General features: G+C 40.6%; 1 protein-coding gene across 1 annotated transcript in view; it reads right to left on the reverse strand.

Annotated features, from left to right (window-relative positions):
- Positions 1–10,078: 10,078 nt before the first annotated feature.
- RTKN2 (rhotekin 2) overlaps positions 10,079–24,695 on the reverse strand; it is a gene marked incomplete at both ends in the record, with an annotated part of 33,969 nt that continues 19,352 nt past the window's right edge. Inside the window, 5 exons of the mRNA XM_079535221.1 lie at positions 10,079–10,614; positions 12,160–12,267; positions 14,191–14,356; positions 23,064–23,195; positions 24,143–24,249. Coding sequence (XP_079391347.1) covers positions 10,079–10,614; positions 12,160–12,267; positions 14,191–14,356; positions 23,064–23,195; positions 24,143–24,249 — 1,049 coding nt within the window. The remainder of the gene's footprint in view (positions 10,615–12,159; positions 12,268–14,190; positions 14,357–23,063; positions 23,196–24,142; positions 24,250–24,695) is intronic.

Consider the following 24,695-nt stretch of genomic DNA (forward strand, 5'->3'; position numbering starts at 1 on the left):
TGTGTGCAGCAGCAGTGAAGTGGCCCTGGCCTGGCCCTGCCCATCGCTGTGTGCCTTGCACCTTTTTTGCTGGTAGGTAGGTGGTTAATTACTTGAAAGTTGCAAGCTGAAGTCTTATTTTTCATATGTGACTTAGTAATTAAATTCCTCCAGTTGGTATTACATAATGTAAGTAACAACGACATAATTTTAAAAGAATAGTCAAATCTGACAGACAGTTTAGAGTAATTTCACTTTATGTTGGAGTCTGATGCTAAGAGAGTGCACAGAAAGCAGAAGGCAGCTGCCTCAAATAGTCTGAAATTAGCATGTGGTAACCAACAACTATTATTATTGTATTACTGCTGTAATTCCCAAATGGAGAATTAAATTCCTACAATAGATACAGCTTTTAACAAAAAAAAAAAAAAAAAAGCAAAAAGAAAAGTGTGCTTTTTTTTTTTTCTTTTTCTTTTTTTTTCCTGGGAAGGAGCACTCTTTTAATAAATGGTAGAACTGAATGTACATTTCCCAAACGAAGGGAAGAAAAAAACCCAGCCTTGCAGGAGTCCTCATCACAGGGCTTCAGCTTCTCAGCCGCTGCCACAGTAAGGTTGCTTGGGGTTTGTTCAAAAGGACAGGCAGAAAGGTAGATTTAATATTTAAAGATAAGAACAAGCAAATTAATTCACTTTTTGAGCTTTAATATACATCACTGTAACTGCGTTTAGCTTGGAATTCAGCATTTCCTTGCCAAGAATGAGAGGTTCTGTCTCTGCCACCAAATGCTGAGCTGGAGCCCTCTGCTTTGCAGTGTCCTCCTTCTCAGCATGCATCTCACCAGGAGTGACGGAGGGCGGCAGGGCTGGTGGTTGGATGTCAGATGTCACAAGCTCTTGGAGCTTCTGGCTGGATGGCAGCTCCTGACCCTAATTCTGACGGACTTTTACATCTGCGTATCAGTTGTGCAGTAAGGCCAGCTCAGGCATGGGGACCTGTGCACTAACCTGATCTCCCATATCGACTTTAAAGTCACTCAATCAGACAATCAATGCATCTTTAATTCGAAATGCTTGGTGGCTAATCTCTTGTTTTCTTTAATTAATGATCTATAGTTAACCATTATGAATGGTAAATAGCCTATTTCAGCATTGGCAGCAGGATTTCCTATGGGAAAATCTTCTCCTATAGCTTTAATTTAAATATGCACTTTCACATAGCACTTACCAAATCCTTACCTTCATGCTATTCCGTGATTATGGGTCCATTAACTAATCACATTTGACAAGTTGTTTATTGAGGAGAGCAACTATTTTACATCTCTTGCCTGGGAAAGAAAATACTCTAACAAACAATTATTCAGCAGCTGCAATCATGGAACATTGAATTAATTGCTTTGAAGATCACAGTCAAGAAGATCTTGATAAAATCAAAGAAAATGTGGTTTGACAGAATGCATGAATGGAAATGTTGGAGGGGAATCTGGCTTTGTCAGCCACAGCCGTGTTCCAGGGGAGTACAAAATGAGCGTCACACCTCGAGACACGGGCTGGGCAGAGAAGGGAGCTGTGGAAAAGCTTGTTTGCTTTAGTTTGTCAGAACCAGAATTTATATCTGATTTGATAGCAGGATGCGAATGCTGCTTAAAGCAAACGAGCATGATCAGGCCTTAATATCACTATACAGGCTGATGCAAGGATATTTCATACACGTAAACCTCTGCGGGCTGCTTTTCCTGCCGTACAACAAATGAAGTAGGGGTATTGTGAGGCTGGGTGTTTGCAGAGCACTTCAGACTGTTTGCGTTGGAGCGGGACACGAGGCAGAGCAAGCGGTGTGCCTGGGATGTGTTGTGGGTGTGCGGGGATGCTCTGGGTGGACAGGAGGGAGTACGTCTGGCTGCGTGCCCAGGGCATCACCTCTGGCTTGAGCTCTTGAGGGATACTTCTGTGGGAATACGGCCAGAGAAAATAATGGGATTGCTGCCCCAGTTTCACTTAAGTACTGGGATCAGAAGCTCTGATCTCTCTTCAGCTCCTGTGCCTGTGGGGTGACACAGGAAAGGTGTTCGCCCGTGTAACTGCTGCTCTTGCGGTGTCTCAGATGAGGCAGGTCCAAACTGCAGCAGTGGCAACAGCAGTCACAGTGTGTAACTCCCACGGCATTCCTCTAACACTGCTTTGTGCTAGCTCTTTCTAGGAAAGAATGAATTTACTTTCTTTTTTTATTAGTTTGAAATAAGTGGAAAACGCAGGCCTGTTGGACATGGGGTTATGCTGAAATAGTACAGCAGGAGTCCAAATGGGAGAGGAAATCTTTGCATGACCAGTGCCACCAGGAGATAAATAAGCAGTGGGAACCAGGAGGTGAGTGCAGCTGCAGTTCAATGTCCCAGGCCACGAGGGCTGAAGCTCTCAAGTGCTGGGGAAGAGCTGTAGTGGGAGCACTGGCATTCTAGCTGTGCTGCATTAAAGCCTTGGTAATGCAGGGAAATGCTAGCAGTGACAGTGACAGCCCACCCCCAGCCCCTCAGTTACACAGCCACTGCACACTCCCAGCTCAGGAGAGCCTGTGCACCTGGTGCTGTTTCAGTCCTGGTGACGGAGCATCACGCTGCCACACCAAATGTGGCATCGCTAAGAAGCGCCTCAAGAAGTGCAATGGAAGCTACTGTCATTGTTGTCTCCATTTACAGGAGGAGAATCTGAGGAGCTGTGACCTTGCATTGCTCTTGCTCTATGTGGCCAACTGCCTGAACTGAACAAATACCCTTGGAACTCTGTACTCTGATTCAAGTAAGATTCTTCCTCTTGATTAACCCTTTGGCTGTCTTCAATGCCTGTATAGCATATAGATGGAGCCGGACAATAATTGGTGGTATTTTTTAATTGCATTTTGCAGGTATAGGTGACAGAATTTGCCCTGCTTAAGGACAAATGTAGAAAAAGGCAAGTAAATAAACTTCAGTCTAGCAGGCTAAAGAGTAACAGTGAACAGTTGTTCTGTTTTATTCCTACAAAAAAAATGTAAATAGTGGGCTGTGCATTAATACTTGGAAATTAACCAACTTTACTTACCAAGGAATTATACCATTACTTTAATGGGGAAATAGAAAAGTGTGTGTTGGTCTATAGTGGTAAGTGGCAACAGCAGGCACTGGGATAAAACAGAGTTAGTCTGAAGAAAGCAGACTGGTTTTCATTGAAGAGTAACAGCCAACCAGATATTTTAAAAACTTTCTCATGAGGTCACAAACAAGTTGTCATGTATTAAACACACACTTATTAAAATAATGAAAATTATAAAACTCTTGCACCTCCTCCCCAGCCATAGGGATGCTGGCAGCTGTAGGGGCTCTTTCTGCATTGCAAGGGGGAGAACTGCTCTGGGTGCCTGGAGCCAGTGACAGATACGTTGTGACATGACCAATCTGCAGCAAGAGTAGCCAGGGGCCCAACAAAGGCCTTAACAGAAAGCCACCCAAAGGTAACTTCTTCATACAAAGGGTGCCGTGCTCTCCAACTGTGAAATTCCTGTTTGAATTGTCCGTCCTGACTCCCTAGGCAAACCTGCAGCACCTAAATTCAGATCAGTGTGAGAAAAGATGTCCACACCATGCTCATTCCCATCCCTTTCTTCTCCACATGATGTGCTTCCTTGGAGTGGCCAAGAGAAAACGTATTCCCATGATATCATCAAAGCAGCTGCATCCAGCACCAGATTTTCCTACCGACCAGATCAGCAGGCTGAGTCTGGCAGTTCTGTACACCAGCTCTCGTGACTCCAGCTGATACATTCACATCATGAGAAGGCCCAGTAAGTTGCTTTCAGTTTATTTTAAATACTCTCAACTCTTGTGTACAGCCGTGAGGGACTAAAGAATAATGATCACGCAAAAACAAAAGAAGTACAGCAGCTGCTACCATCTGAAAAACAAATGTTGTATGGACAAAGCATCTTATGTGTGACAGTTTCGCATTCATATTTTTCCGGCCGTTGAGAAATTTGAAAGTCAGATGTTAAGTTCACTAGAGCAGAGCTAGGAAACTCTTTTCTTTCCTAAGGTCTTTATTTAAGAACTATTGATTCCAGCCATAGATCAATGGAAACATTTGTTTTTCACTAAGGTGTAAAGAGCAGCTAAGGCATAGACAATACTTTGCATAACATGGAGCTCTTGCAACCCAAGAGTACCCCTCAGCTAAAGTGTATTCAGCTCTGGGCACCAAATAATCAAGATGTACGTGGAATTTTGAAACGTACACTGATTAGAAAATTGAACGTATAACCCAAAGAAAGATGGAAAAGACTGGTGCCATTTGCCTTCAGGGTAAAGAAAACAATGTGAAGTTCTTGATATATTTTGCTACGACCTTCATACCCAGTGATGAAACAAACCCCAACCACAGGTGAGAGATTCTTATTGACTGCCTCTCAGAAAGAAAATGTGCAAATGTAAAAGTTTGAAAAGAAAATCCTCTCTTTTTGGTACTCTCTTGTCCCCACTGTGAAAGTTACAGAAATCTGAAGACAAGCCACAATGGAGTGAAAGATGCTTCACTAGTTATGAATTTTCTCCCTTTGGGAAGGTACATTAAGAACACTTAGAAAGCTTTCTTGATCTAAACACGTTGAAAAATTGCTTTTTCACTATGAAGAGCATTTTAATGTCTCACAAACACATTTTTCTGTGAATCTATAAATACACATATAGAAGGATCACAATATAACCGTTTGGCACTGGTATATGAAAAGATCATCATATCTGATTTTTCTACCATTGCTTAAAGCAAACTGCAGCATTAGCTGTATGACGATCTTCATTAAAACACTCAACAGTGTTGGCTTGCCTTGCAATTATCAATCATACTGTTTTTTTCACGGATTCATAAATCAGTCAAATAGTCTACAATTAAAACATCTAACAACTCCCTCTATGTTTATTACAGTTCTTTTACGATAATTAAAAGTATACCTCACTTGAGCAGCAGTTAGCTTTAAGCAGGCAGAATTGCTCTGAGCTCTGTCCAGCAAGAACAGGAGTCACTATAAGATTGCTCAAAGCAAGGGGAAAAAAAAGGATGGTGTTTGTGATGTTGGCAGAGCACACACAGATCTCCTGGATACACTGCACTACTAGTTGAGCAAGTAATACACACTGCCAAACTTTCTTCCTTCTGTTAATAAAACCAAAAGCAGCGCTGTTTGCTGCTGCCCCCAGTAGCTGGAAGCCAAGCTCAACAGTCAGGGTCAGATGCGAGCTCTTTGAAGGTAGTCATAGGTCCTCTGATTGGACAGTAGCCACCAGCCATGAAAAAGAGTTTATGGAATTCTAGGACTGAAGGAAATGACACTGAAACTCTTTTTCTCTAAAAGCATCTTTAATTTCAATCCAAATACAGTATGTTTGCAGCACAGTATTAGAATTCCTGTTCCAATATTTCACAATACATTCGTTTCCTGTAATTAATTACAAATCAATTCTGAATACTAGGACAGTATTTTTAAGATATGTAAAAAGTACCATAAAAATAACTACTTATAACCATTACTACAGAAAAAAAAATTACAAATGTAAAAATGTAAACATTTAAACTAAAGTCTTCAAAATTGCAAGACCAAGTAAACAGCACAAAACACAAAGTACCATCTAAAAAGTTGCTAAATCAAGGCCTTGTGCAGGCAGCACTGCAGAAGTTGTTCGTGCTACGTGAAATTCACATTCAAGTTTGGACTAGCTTTTAAACCGTGCTTCCTAACAGAAAGGTTGGCTGTTGTCTTCGCTATACTTCAAGGCTGCAATCTCACTACTTAATTGCTTTTAAGCAGAAATTAATTAATTCCAGCAGAGAACAAGCAGGACAAATTTCAGAGCAAGCTTGACGTGTTCTTCACAAAAGCAGCATATCAGTGCAGCTCAGAAGCAGCAAATGAACAAGATGCACAAAGCTACCAACATCTTTGCTGCACAACAGTAGGCAGGTGGGGCAGTTCACTAGCAGTGCAGTGTCTCTGCAAGAACACTATTTTGCTCCAGACTCCACCACAAGGCAGCAGTGCACTGATTTGCCTGCACAGCTGTGAGAGGCAAATACCTGGGCTGCATGGGCCAGGAGATGCCACTGGTCTCGTGCTGCCTTACCCAGCCTCACCCCAGCAGGAGGCTGCCTGACTTCCCTTCACCCTTTGTGAATTAGTTCCTATTTCTGCACTGTTCGTACATGCTAGTCAAATGACTCAGCTATTGAGTTCTCCTGCTGAATTTTCGCCCTTGTTACAGTCAGGCACACTTGAGGCAAAAAACAATGGAGAAGTTCTAATTCCTGAGCAAGTCTTTTAATGATTAGAAGGGGACCAACGTCTTAGTGAAATATTGTAATTTGTCACCGTGTGGAAAAGCCAAAAAAAAATTAAGTTTTCCTCACAGATATATCTTGTAATTATACTCCTAGAATTTGCTGGCTTTATTACTTTTATTTATGTTCTTTTGAGTAGACAAAAGCAGAGTACAAATCTCTTCCCTAGAACTGACTTTATTGTATTGCTGAGATCAACGCTCACTGGTAGCCTGCAGTTTTTAATCAGTGAAAGCAGCCTGCTGAACAGAAGATGAGAAGGCAGTAATAAGAGGCAACACGAGGGGAAAAAAAAAAGAAAAAAGACTAAGTCAGTACAATAAATATTAAAACCTGAAGTCAACTGATGCTTCATAACAGGGATTATATAGTGGTTGCTTAAAATAGCAGAAACTACATTCGGTAGCAGAAACATTTCCAGCTGTAGGAGCCTAAACATGTAATTAGTTTAACAAGTCTCAGCAGTGTCATGACATTTCGCAGGACTGCAAGAACAATACTGTTGTGCGGAAAGAGGATGATCAGGGTAATTAATGGCCTCGTTTGCTTACGGTGATCAGGGCAATGCAGTGAAATGGATGGTATGAGACTAACTCAAGGATAGAGTGTATGTCAATCGACACAACCTCATGGAGAACAGGTCTCAGACAACAGGCTGCATTTTTTGCTTTGATCCAGTAAGCTGAGCTTACAAAAACACCTGCACTGAAGTGTTATCCTTAGGACCCCGGGGCACCCGGCGCACACCAGACGAACATTCATTTCTCTAAAATACCCGTCACAGATAAAGATCAATACAGACTGTTGCACTGAAAACAGATAACTAATTTCAAAATGCAGTATTCATAGGGAATCAGCAGGATGCATGGAGGCTTGCCCTGAATTTCCATCTTACTCAGTTTTTAAAGGCTCTTGGAAAAAAGAGACATGAACTCAATGGCCTGTTTGCTTTTCCCCACCCCCACCCATGTCACCGATCTAATAAAAACTTATCACCTCTTTCTACAAACCTTGCCTTGCATTCAATTTTAAAAATCAATGATCTGGAAGAAACTGTAAAAATCACTTGCAATAAATTTGCAAAGGACATGCAGGCTGCTGGAGTAGTAAAGAATGGGGACAGGTCACTTACACACAGCAATCTGGATCGCTTCATAAGCGGTATTTTAAGGCTGGTAAAATACAGTGTATACTTCCAAGAAAAAATACGTTAGGATAATAAGGGGACGAAGTACCACATTCTAGAAAGAGACTCTGAAGAGGACCTGAGCCGTAATAGTCAGCATCCAAGGTAATGCTTCTGCAAAAAGAAGGATAATGTGATTTCTGTGGAAATAGGGTAGGGAGGTATTTGTCAGAGTAAGAAGATCACACTCTGTCTGTGTAGTCCTGCTGGATCACTGTTGACACGTAGCATCTCATTCAGAGGTCACACAGAAATATTTAAATATGTGAGAAGTACAGAGAAGAACGTGAAGATGAATTAGTCTTGGATAGCATTCATTTCCATAGGAAAGTTAAGGAATTCAGTATATCTCATCAGAGAAAAGGTTAAAAGGGACATAATCATGATTTATAGCTACACACAAGCAATTAGAAAAGCTGATACTACAGAGATCAATATAAGCAATCAAAGGCATAAAAAGACCAAAATAACTTAAGGTGGAGCTACAAATGCAAATAGAAAAATCAAGTGAAAAAACGTACCTGAGGTAATTAACTATTGCAACAGGAGGGATGGGCGAATGCTCGTCACTTGAAGAATTTAATATTAAATGCCTGCCTAAAATATGTATGTTGTAGTTCAAAACAAAGCTCCTGAATTTAACAGGGAAACTGCTCATTGAAATTCAATGGCCTGTTGAATTAAAAAATGAATTCTCGTTATGTTGTCTTCTTGCCTCGTATATTTAAGAGATTTATTTTGAAATATAGCAACTAATTGGAAGGGGGTTACCACGAAAAAAGATATTCTTTTTTTTTCGTAGGAGAGTTACATTTAATGCTAGATTTAAAGCTAAATAATCTGCAGCTGCACCTTCTTTCCCCTATGTTTATTTTTCCCTATTTCTTGTTCTGAATTGAACAGTCCACTTAGTGACTGTGTCTAATTTACATAATCACATCGTTATTCTTCAGTTTTTCTGTTCCTATTTATAAACCATTCACAAACCATCCACTTAAGTAACAGCACGATTTGTTGTAAGAATTATTACGGCTGTTTCCAAGGGAAAATGGAATGGGATTAAATGAAGAACGAACAATGACATTTCTTAAACAGAGGGTTCTAATCCCACCAAGGGATTTGTAAATGAAACCTGCCCATGAAATTCTGTCCCAAACAGCCAATGAACTACTGAGGAAATGCAGCAGATACCTTTACAACTGTATAGCAAGAGCTTAGCAAAAGACAAAAAACAGATAAACAAACTAACCAACCACGCACACAATACCTTCCAGAGAAATGGTAAAGCTCCCAAAGCCATCTGTACTTTCAAAAAAAAAAAAAAAAAAAAAAAAAATGAAGTGTATGTATACAGTTGCTGATATGACTCAACACAAGTCTGAATACTAAGGCTCTAGAGGAAAATCCGCAAGCAGACCTTTGCTCCTGGCTGAGTTCCAGCTTCTGAGAGAAACGCATCAAGCAAGGAAAGGGCTGGATATTTAAGCTGTGGATCCAGGAAAAAGGAATCTTTTCTGCATAAATAGATTTTTTTGCAGGTGCCACAGGAGCCATAATAACCCACACTTCTTATAAAAATGGTGAACGGTGACATAAGAACATCAGAGTTCAATATTTTCAACTGAAGAATTTGTTCTCTTTTTTAAAAATGAGTGGGGAAATAAAAAACCTATTTGTTTACCAATAATGCCGTCACCTTTACAAAAAGCTATCTACAAGGAACAGCTGAGAAGTTCCGTGAAGGAGGAGTGATGCTACAAAGCCTCATTCATCAAAAAGAAAGATTAAAAAATGTATATATATTCCAAATAGGTATTCATAGGCAGTACTGCTTTGACATGTTTGTGTTAGTCCAAAGTAAACCATACTGATGGATTCCATTCTTGTTCGTACGCAGACAGACGCAGTCCATTCAGACGTGCACGCAGCACAGAGGACCACAGAGATCCCGTTAAATGGGTAGAACTGCTTCAGAAACTCATCCAGAGCCATTCAGAAGTGTGCAGTAACTGTTCACAGCACATTATCTTACAAGCAGCAGTTCTTAAAAACTGAGGGAGATATGGGAACATTTCAGGTGAAACCAAGCACGAAGCACAGGAAAATCAGTTCTGGGAGACTGGTGTTGAATATCTGAAATTCCCTGTTGCATCAGTTTAAGGAGCTGCAGACGGGATAAGCAGAGGGACTGGGAAATGCCCACAATAAAAGCCCTGCAGCACAGACACCGAGATACCCTGAATACTGACAGTTTTTCAGGGGAAAAGTACTGAAACACTGTTTCAAAAATAGCATCATTATTTGAGATAGAGATAAACCCTTCCCCATTATTTGTGTAATTATTCAGATGTTAGCAATAACAAGTAAATGAATAATGCAGCTAGTAGTAGTGTTCTAGATAAAAGACCAAAAACAGAGAAACAAAACAACAAAGCAACCAAGCAACAAGGCTTTAGCCTCAGTATTTAGAAACTATATGCCAATACCAATTTTCACTCAGAAGTTGCAGTATAAGGCTGAAGAACTTAAAATTCCAGGGAATTTTCTAAGCCAGTAATTAAGTCTGTGGCTGTAACCGTGACCTAGGGTCTAGCACTTCTGTGATGCATTTCTGTCTAGGGGTTGGTACCGGTTTGGTTTCAGACTCTGTTTTAGTAACCAAAGACATGGGATTCCTATGGTCAGCCAAACTGTTTTTCCTACAAGGACAGATTCTGCGAGGAGCAGCAGCGGGTACCTGCAATTGTTGTGTTTCCGTAGATAACACTGAATCTGAAGAACTGCAAGATGTGCCATCAGGCCTCTCCCAGTTCTCCTTGTCCCATTCCTCTGCGTTCCCACGTGCTTTTGCATTGTACGCTGGTTTATCAGAGGGTGGAGGTGGAGCTCTTCTTTTCTTCCCTCTGCCATCATTAGGACTTGCAGTATGCATATTTTTCTGAACAACCATCTCGTGAGATCCATCAAAGAGTGAAGCCCATAAGGAAGACGCAGGCTCTTTTTGCTGGCAAAGCAGGAACTCACCATCACTCTCTTCAATTTTTCTTTGTGTGATATCAGCTAAGCCCTCATGTTTCACTGGAGAATCAATGCCTGTAATTTTAAGGGACAGCAATTAACTCAGATTAAAATGCTACCCATGACTTTACTCCTCTCTATTTTATTACTGTTCAGAATACAAAACTGTATTAACCATGTCTCATGAAACCTGGGCTGCTATTAAGCGTATTAATGGAAGAAATGGAAAAGATTACATATGCTTTCATAAGAGAAAGCTGGGGGACAGGAGAGAACTGTTTTCATGACAGCTGGTGTTGAGAGAACAGTGTAGGAATTGATCCTTCTTTCCAAGCAAAAGCTGAAAAAAAATTACAAATATATATAGACATACATACATATATATACACCACACACAGAGACACAATCTTCATAATAGATATATTTTGCTGTACAGCACTTTGAAATTTTCATTTTACACAAGGTGCATGGAAAAATGTATGACTAAATATTCCTGTGCCTCCAGCCTGCAGAAAATTGAACGTCTTTACATATACCATTTTTCTTTATGTGCTCTAAGACTCTTGCCCCATTTCTGATCTCTCATATTGAATTTTCTAGGTAGACCACAATAATGCTAGCCTTTAAAACAGAAGCAATATCTTTTCTATTTCAGGTCGCACGTTAAGGATTTTAAACACAATTTTAAACACAGGATTTTACCTATGAATACTGTCAATAAGCAGAAAAACACTGGTATATTAAGAATGAAGCAGAGTTGTTCTGCTCCACACTGATATATTTGAGTATCAGCAGAATTATACTACAGCATTACCTTCATAGAACTTCTGTATAGTTGATTTACTGCCTTCCCGCTCTGTGTTCACAGCTGAGGTAGTATTGTGACTGCTGGCTGCTCTGATGCACAGGAGCTCGATGACCCACACAGCATTTTGAGCATCTTCACAATTCCAATCTCAAGCAGCAAGCAGTCAGGCATTTATAGCCGCACAGTGTTTTTCAGCCATTACTGCATTAGATCCATTAAAACAGTGACCTACTTTTTCTAGTCGGTAAATATTATTTCGGTAATGAAACTATTAAAATAATCCTGTTGCAAACTATTTTGCTCTGCAAAACTAAGTCTTACATACAATCCAGGTATTTTCTGAGCATATTTTTCAACATTATTAAGAAAAAATAGTAGGTAAGTTAAGTTAGGTAAGCCTTAAAGTAGTGTTAAGAAGAGCAAATTAATTTTTATTTCATTTTTTAATTTTTAAATAATTTTAATTTTTTAGATGAGACTGTTTTGCCTTTACATTCCTTGTGCTTTATACTACTCCCACAGTGAGCATTTATTTCCAGTGGTGGCTTTGTTTCTCGTGTTCAGGTCTCCCTATTTACAGTTCAGATCACAGATTTTCTGGTTCAAGGTTAAATAAATAAATAAATAAATAAAATGGTGCAATTACAAATTCAGATTTAACATGAACTCCTTGGTATGCAATTATGTTGCTCTTTCATTGTCTCAATTGCCCTTGAAAAACTCAGCGTTTCAACATCAACACCAGAAGCCATCTCAATGCAGACAATGTTGTTTCTGTTACCCTGCAACTTGAAAAGACAAATCCCACTCACTCATATCATGGTAGACAGAGGTCGCTTCTTTAGTCAAGAACAAAGGTGGTTTCCGTGGTGACATAATCTCAATTTTCATAAGTTCTTCACAACAGTGCTTCCACTGGCCTGAGAGAGAAAAGAGAACAGTGATTGGAACTTCAGCACTTCAGCCTGAAAAAACTGAAGTCATTAGTTTCCTAACACAACCCATCTCCAAAGCAATACCAAACAGTAAGCATCTACTTTTACTTAGCAGGAATGCTCAGGATGCATTTTCAGTATTTTCAACTTTTAATTAATTAATTACGACTTTTAGCACAGAAGTTATGAGCTACCACCTTTAATTGAAGCATCCCAACAGTACTGTTATACCATAATGATTAAATATCATAATTTGCCTCCAAACCCCCAACCCAGTATAAATTCACCAGAAAAAAAAATCATAACTTATCAACATACTGCAAGCTGGGTGTTACACAACCACTATAGTAAAGGAACAGTTTTGTCTTTCATAAAGGGTAACTTGCCTTTTATCTGCCAGCAGACAAGGAAATCTCTTTTACTATTAATAGATTTTGACCTTAAGGAAAACAAGGCACAGTAAAATTACTTTGTTCATACCAATCATTCCAAGTTTTCCAAGCACATTAGTTTTAAGAGATTTTTTAGAACCACTGAAGAAAAAAAAAAAAAAAAAAAAAAAAAGGCATTTAAATGGTAAGTGACCCATTTTTTCTGTACCTAAGGAAAATGTCTTTAAAAAAATCTATGGGTATTCTATCTATAATGAATAAGTAGTAGTTCTTTTACCCCACTCCACAGCTAATTTAAAGAAGATGCCCTAGTTTTTCCTTGGTGTTTTCTGTAATTGATAAAACCTCTTCTTGTAGCTCAGAGAAAAAGGAGTAGAACTACAAACTACAACACCCACATAAGAAAACCTCTGTTCACTGATTTGTTCGGTGTGGCCTCTGATTAAACACTGGCATTTCATCAATTGAGCTGGTTCTGTTTTCTGCCCTGGTGAAAGTGATTATCAGGATTCAACTGTATTTTGTCAGTGACAGCATAATAACTGTCAGCTGTTCTCTGCTCCTAGTAAACCTATGAGTCAAACTACTAAGGCAGAGGAAAAAGATGAAGACAAATTAGTCTATAGTTTCTATAGTTAATACATGGTGTTAAACAAGAACCATGGTATGCTACCTGAAAGCCATTTTGCTGTCTTACACGAGAAGAAACTCGTTTCTTGCTGTAAGAACAGCTTTGTTACAGAGGTTACCAAGGTCATTAAGACAGCTTACTGGCAAACATTTTAACATGGAAAATAAAAAATTCAGGGTATCAATTTACCTCACTTGCATCACGTTACAGCTGTCACCAGTTTCCAGTAGGCAGTGTGTGTTTGCATGAATGGATGGGACTGTGGGTAGGTGAGCAAATTCCCTTGTGGTAAGGGGTACCATACCAAAACCTGAGAATTGCCAGCAAAATCAATCCTTAACACAGCAAACTGCAACTTAATTAATACATAATACTGCTGGGTAAGGAATATACATGTTTCTACTCGCAAGGACTGGCTGAATCTGAATCCTTGCCAAGGCCCCAGATGGATCCTGCATCTTCACTACTTCCCATTAAGGCTTCCAGGCCCAAAGGTTTCAGTCTTGCAGAATCTCACAAAACCAACAAACCTGATAAGGGTGTGCAGGCAGAAGGAGCCCCACTCAGCTAAGTGGAGGAAGAGATAGTGAGAATTTATTAGTCCTTTAAAAATCATCTAGAATGCTGCTAAAAGAGGTCAAGTTACTTTGGATTTGTGGACACAGTTATTTCTTGTTTCCTGCAAAAAGCCAGACTGAACGTGCGGATATTTGTCTCCCAATAGCTATGACCACCACCTAATACTATTCCAAAGAACATTTTTCTTTCCATCGTTGCAAACAAAGGATTATGAGGCAATTGTGATTGAAATTGTTCAAAGATTCCTTTGATGTTACATAACATCCTTCAGGAAGGGCGCAATGCTAGCACTGCTTGCTTACTTACTCAGATCATAGAAGTGCTGCCAGAAAGCCTCCATCCACTTCTGAAGCTCTTCCCTACTGTCAGTAGCAAAAAATTGAGTCGCAGCCTCTCCAGGCAGGGGGTTGATAATAGAAAAGCTATTGGTTCTTCTTTTGGAGTCTTTATCCACAGATTGAATTCTAGTTTCCTAAAAATGACAAACTGTGGTAATGAGTTATTGCCTCAGCTCAACACCTACAAGACTATGGCCAGTGACAACGTAATAGGAGTATAATTTGGCCTTCTTACCTAATTCAGATTAATCTCCAATTAAAAAAAAAAGGGAAAAGAACTAAGGTCAGGAATTGCTTATAAAAGTATTTTCTCACACAACAATTTAAATGATACAATATATGAAAAAAAAGAATGGAACAGAATTATTGTAATTACAGAATGTACATTCTGTGATTCCCCTCCCAGTACTTTCACCAGCTGTTCTCATGCATCACTTTTCACAGTTGTTGGGTGAAAAACCTAGAACAATAGCAAGCACCTCTTTTTCTCCAAAATCTTCATCTGGACAATCATTTTTTCACAGTTAGGTCTCCTACTACACATCTTGCAATTTTTTATTCTTATTGAATGTATGTATTTTACTTGAATTTCAGTGACTCAGGACATTCAGGGCAAAGGCAACTGCAAAAGGAAATTTATTCAGATACTCATCATGTCTCCATTTAAAGGAGCATTTGTAGAAGTTGTCAAGAGTGCTAAGAAAGTTCAGGATGGCCATAAGTTGCACCAGGGGAGGTTCATGTTGGATATGAGGAAAAGTATCTTCTCAGAAAGAGTGATGCAGTATTGGCACAGGCTGCCCAGAGAGGCAGTGGGCTCACCAGCCCTGAAGGTGTTCAAGAAACTTGTGGAGGTGGCACTTGGGGACGTGGTGGAGATGGGCTCATGGTTGGACTCGATCTTAGAATCATTAAGGTTGGGAAAGGCCTCTATCATTTTAAGCTATTCATACAGTTCCACTGAACAAGTTTCACAAAATGGCCAAGGTTGGAAGGGACCTCCAGGATCATGAACCTCCAACCCCCCTGCCACATGCAGGGCCACCAACCTCCCCACTTAATGCTACACCAGGCTGCCCAGGGCCCCATCCAGCCTGGCCTTGAACACCTCTAAGGACGGGGCATCCACAACCTCTCTGGGCAGCCTGTTCCAGCACCTCACCACTCTCTCTGTAAAGAATTTCCCCTTACATCCAACCTAGATCTTCCCTCTCTCAACTTAAAACCATTTCCAACATGAAAAAAAGTTTTGCTGTAATACCAAACATTTGTAATTTCAGAATTTAGTTTTGTCTTATTTAGGGCAATATAAATAATTAAAAACAATGACAAATACAGCATAAATCATTCAGAACTAATGAATCGTTACTTCAAACGTTCAACTAATATCAGAAATATGCAGCAGTGCTGTTACAGCCAAGGTTATTCCCTCTGTTCAGGGACATAGTTCAACTGATTTTATCAGCCAGACTACGTACTACAAAAATAAAACTGCATCTGGTTTCTTTGTTATGCCTTTACTACCATAAAAAGTAGCACTTGTCATTGAGTGAAAAAAAAAAACCCATAGGTTTCATGTGTAAGACACTGAAAAATTTTAGAAGTCTCACAAAACACAACAGAAGTTTTTTCCAGAAAATAACTAGTCAACACTGCTGTTTGCAACAACACGGTGAACAAATGAGTAATTAACACCACTTTGTTTACAAAAACAGAAGCAGAACGCCCGCAACATCTCTGCATATACACTTCCGCCTGGCCAAGCAAGCAAAGACCTGTTACAACACTAGCACATCCAGGAGAGCAGCCCAGCCTCGGCCCAAATCTCGATGGGGTGATGAGTTCCTGCACCAAGGAACCAGGCAGCACCTTACTGGCCAGTGCTGGAGCCTGGAAGGAAAGGGAGCTGCCTAACACGCACTGACAGCATGCAGAGGCCTTGTGCCATGCAAGGGTGTCCCCTGGCTTGGGGAGCGCTGTGCATTTGGAAGGAAGCTGACAGCTAAAACCAGCACTGTGTTCAGCAGCTGGGTGGGCAGCAAATCTGATGTCCAAGTAGATTCAGGACACACCTTAAAATACAGTGGGGACAGATCAGCCACTTTCACTACTACAGCAGCGTTCAACCAGATGTCAGACTTGCACTGCAGATGTCAAATAGAAACCAACAGAAATTTAGTTTACACGTGAGAACCCATGGGGATAGGTCTAGTTCTGATCGTCAGAAAACAAAAGTTATTCTCAAGAACATTCCCCAGATTTTCAATGCATTACTTCAGTAACTGTTTGAAATCATAACAGCTGCTTGTAGCATATCTGATGGATATGCTCATTTAAATTCTTCTGTCTAAAAATAGGAGATGAAGTAATTCATCCATAAGTGCTCTATGTCCCATTAACTCAGGTAACCATAGATACCAGCAAAAAATTAAATCAAATAGATTAACATTTGACAGGTAAGAACTTCAAGCATACCATACACACAAGTTTATTTAATGATGTTTGCTCCAGGTTTTATCCCATAACTGCGTTATTATTCAAAGGAGATAAATCCTCAAGCAACAATCTATACCTGATGTTTGAATATTTAAAGAGTGATACGAGATGCCATTACAGTAATGGGCTGATGAATATGCCAAGCTTGGGTAAATGACACCACAAGCCCACTTCTTCTTAAAAATAAAAAAGTAAACTGCCTTAAAGTATCACGTTATACATAGCACTGCTCCGCATTCCTCGATGTCACAGACAACGGAACCAATTCCATTACCACTCCTGTAAAGCCCAGAACAACCAGCCAGTTGGAGTAAGAAAAACTGAGCTGAGCCCAGAGGAAACTCAGAAGCTTCGGAGAGGCTAAGGGCAGTTGTACATCCTGACTATGTGCAAAAGATTAATCTTCTTTGAAGATAAGGAAAATGACTTTTTTCTTTTAGCATAAGGTAAATATGAGTCTTTACTTACACATCTGTATGGGAACTGCTGAGTCACGGCCTGAACCTCTGATTGATCACCTGAGGCAAGCCATGACTCAGCCACAGGAGCACAGTGAAGGCAATTCACCTGTGCTGCTGGAAGGGGTGGAGCCTGGCTGCACCTCTCCTAGACCCATTTAAGAGCTGACTGCCAGTGGGGAAGGATCTCTTCTGGAGATCCACTCCGCTGAAGTTTCATAAGTGAGCCCAGGGTATGGGTGAGCATCCAGTCTTTTCTGCTTTGTTGTGATAACTGTGTAGCCAAGCTCTCTGGTACGTCCCATAACATTTCACAGAATCACAGAATCACAGAATTGTAGGGGTTGGAAGGGACCTCCAGAGATCATCGAGTCCAACCCCCCTGCCAAAGCAGGTTCCCTACAGCAGGTCGCACAGGTAGGCATCCAGGCAGGTCTTGAACATCTCCAGAGAAGGAGACTCCACCACCTCCCTGGGCAGCCTGTTCCAGTGCTCCGTCACCTCACTGTAAAGAAGTTCTTGCGCATGTTTGTGCGGAACTTCCTATGCTGCAGTTTCCGGCCGTTTCCCCTTGTCCTGTCTCCACTCACCACTGAAAACAGTCTGGCCTCGCCATTCTGCCCCCCACACCTTAGATATTTATAGACCTGGATCAGGTCCCCTCTCAGTCTTCTCTTCCCAAGGGTGAACAGACCCAGTTCACTCAGCCTTTCCTCATAGGAGAGATGCTCCAGGCCCTTCACCATCTTCGTGGCCCTCCGCTGGACTCTTTCCAGGAGATCCCTGTCTTTTTTGTACTGGGGAGCCCAGAACTGGACGCAGTACTCCAGATGAGGCCTCACCAGGGCAGAGTAGATGGGGAGGATCACCTCCCTCGACCTGCTGGACACGCTCTTTTTAATGCACCCCAGTAAGCCATTGGCCTTTTTGGCTACAAGGGCACACTGCTGGCTCATGGCCAACCTGTCATCCACCAGGACACCCAGGTCCCTTTCCGCAGAGCTCCCCTCCAGCAGGTCATCCCCCAACCTGTACTGGTGCATGGAATTATTCCTCCCCAGATGCAAGACTCTACACTTGCTTTTGTTAAACCTCATCCGGTTTTTTTCTGCCCAGCTCTCCAGCCTATCCAGGTCTTGCTGAATGGCAGCACAGCCTTCAGGCGTGTCAGCCAATCCTCCCAACTTCGTATCATCATCAAACTTGCTGAGGGTGGCCATTATCCCCTCATCAAGGTCATCGATGAAGATGTTGAACAAGACCGGACCCAGCACAGACCCCTGAGGAACACCGCTGGTTACAGGCCTCCAACCGGACTCTGCACCACCACCAACGACCCTCTGTGCTCTGCCAGTCAGCCAGTTCTCAACCCACCTCACTGTCCACTCATCTATCCCACACTTCCTCAGCTTTGTTATAAGGATGTCGTGGGGGACAGTATCAAACGCCTTGCTGAAATCAAGGTAGACTACATCCACTGCTCTCCCCCCATCCACCCAGCCAGAGACAACATCATAGAAGGCTACCAGGTTGGTCAAGCACGACCTCCCCCTTGTGAACCCGTGCTGACTACTCCTGATAACCTCCTCTTCTTCCAGTTGGCTGGAGATGACATCCAGCACAAGCTGTTCCATCACCTTTCCAGGGACAGAGGTGAGGCTGACTGGCCTATAATTGCCTGGGTAAGGTAGCTTATGTACTAATCATTTGTATGTTCACTGATTGTACAATATCTTTCTCCTTCAAATCAAAAAAGGTTTTGCCTGATGAGCTCATCTGGAAAGCTCATCTACCAAGCAGAGTTAAACAAAAACTAAAAAAGAGAGAAGAAGCGTTTTGTTGCTGAGGCAGCCCCTTACTGCTGAGCCAGTTCTGAAGCACTGAGGAGCAGAGTTTGTAAAGATCATTTTAAGACATCAATACAAATTGCAGTTCTTGAGAAAAATATTGAGAAGTCAGAAATTCAGTTCTGTGTATCTGTTCTAAGATGAAACAAACCAAATTGCGTATAACAGTCTTCCTTTGTGATTTTAGTACCAAGAAACAAGGCAAGAAATAAAAACAACATTGGAAACAAAATACAATTGTTGGCTCCTGCTGTAATTTGTTTTAAGGCAAACAGGAATGTTTGATGAATGTAAAACTATGGCTTTCTAAAATGTTAGTGCAAGTCTGAATCTACCATGTTAGCTACATTTCCTCCTTTCATCTCCATTGTTCTGTGAGCTTGTATCACCATAACATTCATGCGCTTGCAGGATGATAAGCATAATATGGAAGAGTAACGTTAGGATCACTGCGTCATCATGGCTGTCTTCAATTCAGTGCAGCAACTTAAAGGCAGGATAAGGAGGTGATGTTATTGTATGACCAACCAGCACTCTGAGGTGCACCGGGGAGCTATAAAGCATAGCTTCCTAGTGACTCAATTTGAGCATGTGTGTTACAAGGTCCACATGTTCTATCCAGGCACTGTGTCTGCTTTCCCTACCTGTACCCACCATCTTTTTCAAGCAATGGCAGAAGCAAGTTGAGCAACGCGACAGAAGATGCCAGATATCTGGAGACATTTAACTAATTTTTGATTTCCCTATAAATTTTCACCTGTGAAGGCTCACCTAAACCAGCCAGTGGGACATAAGTACACTACACAGAGCCCTGATTTTCAGGTTTGCTCTTGCTTCACCAGTGCTGGAGTTGCCTGACAGAGGTAGTGAGTATTGCTTGCATTGCGTGTTCCCTAAGCGTTCACATTGCCATGAACTTGATACCCTCTGTTCCAGTCCCAAGATAAACTTCCCAGTTTCCCAAAAATACTGCAAGATCCCCTGTGAAGTTATGCTGCCAGAGCCATCGCTACATTTGCCAGTGAATTTCTCTACCTGACCTAGAGCCCAAAACATGTTCCAGCAAGAACTTAGCAACCAAAGGCTGCAGACATTTGTTCCTCATCCTGCTTGCCACCACAGCGAGTACCAGCACAGCGATAGCTCTGCGCCTGCTGCGCCGCATGGCACCAGGCCAAAGATCATGCTGGCAAAATTCGCCAGGAAGGAAATCATGTCAGCTATGTTCTGTGTTAACCAGAAGCCATGTCCCAGAATTCCTGAAGCTTCCCACATGCAATGCACAGAGAAAGCTCTATAACTCAGAAGAGGATACAATAGGGTATGTATGTATTCAGGATACTGAGCAGTAAGTGTGAAGTGCTGGCACACACACCGATTACCAGGTGTAGGCAAAGCCTTTATCATTCACTTCAAAGCAAAGCAAACAAAGAAACAGAAAGAAAATATTAGGAATTGGTCCATTAGGAATATTCCTTGTTCAAGTTGGATTCCAGCTAATTTTCTTTGCTCGAGAAAATACAATTTCTCTACTTAGTTGTGCAATATAATATGTTATAATCACACTTAGCTGGAACAATAATAGTAACACTTGCATAATAGGAACTGCAGAACTATTATTGTTCAACAGTGGTAGCAGTGAAGGCATTTGAAGTTAAAGTAATGACTCTGGTGGTCTTAATAGCTTCTTCAAGTCTCAATTCAAAGGAAAGGGAAATAAGACTATCAGTATGATTATTTTCCAGAGTTCCTCATAAATCCATATGACTTCATTACTTTCCAGAAAGTCTCTTTCAATGACATGGAGAGGATCAGCTTCACATTACAAGCAACAATACCGGATGCAACCAGAAGAGATTTTAGTTAGAACATCTAGAGTTAATTTTCAATCTCAACTTTGATTTTGAAATTGCTGTTTCAGTAACAACACGTAGCAGTAAGCCCATATGATTAGCTCATTTTCATTTATGTCACAAGTTTCACAACAAACGAATCAGAAAATCCACAGCCGTTATATTATTTTCAAGAGAAACTCTTTAAATAGTAAAGTATTCAAATGTGTTTTAAATTGCTTTGTTTTCTTTCTGGCTTTAATTTGAATTAAAGAAGGATTCATGGTCGTATTTTCCAACAGCTTGGTACTTTGGCAAAATGGTGTAATACACATGATTTATGTACATTGTGTACGTTACCTGTAAAGGTAAACTGCCAACATACAGGCAGATTCCCATTAAAAGCTGGATTTTGGATTCTAAGTGTGTTGGTAACTCGGAGAAGTAAAACCCCTTAGGAGAATATGGTTATTTGAAAAGGAGAAGCAAAGTAAGGATACAGACCAAAACAGCAACCCCTAAGGAAAGAACAGACAGAGATTCTGACAGACATTTTCAAAAATACTTCCTTCACATTTTCAAATACGGATGTGGTCACTCCGTGTTTCACTGAACCTGACCATTTCCCCACAGATATTGTGAACAACTGGAAAATACAGTTTCATTGAAGTTCAGTTGACACAATTAGAAGTGATTGAAGAGGTGTACAACTAAAATTGTTTAAGTATGTATCATGTCAAAACATTTTTTTACAAGTAAATAAGTAAACTGGAAGAAAAAAAATGGCTTTGATAGAATACAAGACACTGGGAGAAGTGTGTTTTTAACTAAGGTATCAATTTATATCTTAGCACGTGAAATGTTAGTGCACGAAAGCAGGTTACCTTGTTATCTCTAGCTTAAATGTTTTGTTTATATACAAGAAGAATTACTCAAGGTGAAAATGAATCATATTTTTGAGAAACTTTAAAGCCAACAAGAGCTGATAGTGCTGTTGTCAGAAGCAGTTCTTTGTTACTTTATGGCCCTATACAGCACCGGTCTCGCCCTAGCTCCTTCCTTGTACCATACGAGCACTCATGTGATCATGTAGGGATCTAGATAAAAGACTTTGTTAAGGAGAAGCATGGTTGAAGCCAGCCGTCCTCCTCCTCCCCCCAAGATAAGCTAATTTTAACTCACTGCAGTTCCCTCGTCCAGCTTATCAGTCAGCTGCCCTACTGCCTGCCTAGCATGAAGCACACAGCGGCCAGAGGAAGCGACTGGCTGGGGGGAATGCTTCTTTTCGAGCCAGTGCTGGCATCAAGCAGCCACAGAAGTGCAACACCAGAATCCAGACCAACCCATGCTTAACACAGTTTCCAAATGTTTCTGCTTAGGAAAGATGAACCCAGCTAGGCCAACTGCAAACAACATTAAATTCCTCTGCTCATCCTTATGTGACACTAACTCTTGATGACTGCACAGAAACAGCTTTTAAAAGCACCTGTTCACTCCAATGCTCTTCATTCTAGAAGGTCCTTCCAATAACATCCATAAAGTGAACACATAAATAGTTGTTTAAAATTAAATACTTAATGCATCTTTAGTCAAGTAGAAGAATTTCGATGTTAAGGTTTAAATCCAGACTTTGCCTATTAGACTATGAAAAACAGAAGTAATACCATTATAGAGAACAGAACTTCCAAAGTTATGTGCCCTGTACAAAACCAGTATTAAGAAAAGCAGCTTATTTTAAGACACTAAAATATTTTGAGCAATTTTCCAATCCTCCCTCTAATTAAGACTGGGGCAGAATAAAATAAAACAAAAAGCCTTTGTTAAAATTTCACCTTGCTGAGGACAAAAGCCTCCCAGAATGTTGCTGAAGGACTGCAGGGAACGGAACAGTCATATAACAAGTCACATTTTTCCTAAAGAAAACAACATCCTTTTTACCTGTATGTTAACCAGTTTAGTGCAACAGAAGAAACTTACATCTGCTGCTAAGAAATGTAACACCCTTGCAAAGAAATTTCAGTGACTGGAAATTTTGCTGCAGCATTTCCCACTGACACACTACCTACAGAGCTTTTTGCATACAAGCAGCTTAGAGCCCAAATGTATGCATCTTAAAACAAAAATAACCTCCCTCGGAATAATAATTAAGAACAAAAACAAACACCAAAACACAAGCAAGCAGAAAAAGCTACACATTATCATTTTTACCTTATTGATCAAAATTCTCAGGGCTGGCTCCACTTTAGCCTCAATTTCTTCTGGTGAGTGATAGCAAGAGAGCTTTCCACCTCTCAGTACGCAATACAGCCTCCTCCAGCTGGTTAGATTTCCTATCATTTGCTAAAGGGAAGAAGTAGTCAGAAATTGCCAGACACAAACTACAAATTAATAGCACACTGTGAGGTATACACCAATCAGCCCGCGTGATCAAAACTTCTCCACACTGAATCAATTCTTTCCTAAAAGAAGGACCTTCTGTTGCAGAGCACTTCAGAATCAGTGTTTTTTGAAATGTTACCAATACTTCTAAACGTCTTTTGGCATTTTGCAGTTTTCCCAGATTCACTGTCTTATGACCCAACACAGAATCTGCCGTTTCACACAGAAGAAAGCGTAGAACAGTGTGTCTACAATAAGGACAAAGCCCACCTTTATTTGCTACGTTAATTAAACAACAGAAGAAATAAAAAGAGTATTTAACATTGGAAGCGTGTGGTACATTCAAAGATGTTCTCAAAATAATTTTCTGAACAGCATTCATAAATACATTTTAATTTCATTATGCGACCAGAGCCTACAATGTGGCACTCCTGCCTGGTGGCCTTCAGCCCTCTGCTCACACCTTCTTGTTTGCCTAGTTGTGCAATGAATCAGAACAGAGAAGTAAAGTGAGCTCACAGTAATTGCTTTTGGAGGGATGAGTTTAACTGCTGCTCCCTGCTCAGTTCACCATGCTAAGACAGTGAGTGACACGTATGAGGGTAAAAGCCAAGAGACCGTTAGGACTGCTGCTATTAAGTGCCAGGCTAAACAGATTCTGAAACAACTCAACCTGTATCTAGCAGCCCAAATAGTTTTATTGATAAGCGCACCAACAAAACATTGATTTATTGATTCTTAGCCACTGGCGATGCTGTTTGTAAACAGTAACTATGAGATGTCCTCCCTCGCTCTAGGCAGAACAGGGAAAAAGGAACCACTCTGGGAAAATCAGAAATGTTTTAACCGTGGACTGTTGGTGACTGCTACCAGAAGAGCATCGAAACACAAGCAAGACCTTTTTTTACCTGTTGATTCAGAAATCCTGTCATCATATCTCTAGCCATGCAGGAAGGCTGAGCAACTAAACGGCAGCACATGTTTCCATACAGGGGGAGCCAAAAAGAAGATTCCTCTGGGGGAAAAGACCAGACAGGAGAAAAAAGAAAAAATAAGAAAGAAAGAAAGGTTTTGAAGGTTTTTAGAAAAAAAAAAAGGCAGAGTTCTGAATACTTCCCATAAATACAGTTTAGCTTTTAATGCTCATCTTTACTTTCAGATCATGAATATGAGTAAGCATTCTTTACATGTAAGAAAAGAGATCTCATCCTGTAGGATTAAAGTAAAACTGATTCTTAGTCTTCAGTAAGTTTTTTATTACAAATTATCAGAAGTTCTAAAAGGATTTGAATAAGAACAAGTACTGTTCTGCAAGAACAAGTTATTCTTACAAAAAAAAAAAAAAAAAAAAAAAAAACCACCAACAAAAACACCTCTACACCACTTTGGAAGATAATCACTTTGGTACCTCATCTAAGTAGGATTCCTAAGCCCTTCCCATCACGGCACATGACTTCTTAC

The sequence above is a fragment of the Tetrao urogallus genome, assembly GCF_951394365.1.
Source record: "Tetrao urogallus genome assembly, chromosome: 5".
In the NCBI taxonomy this organism is placed as follows: domain Eukaryota; kingdom Metazoa; phylum Chordata; class Aves; order Galliformes; family Phasianidae; genus Tetrao; species Tetrao urogallus.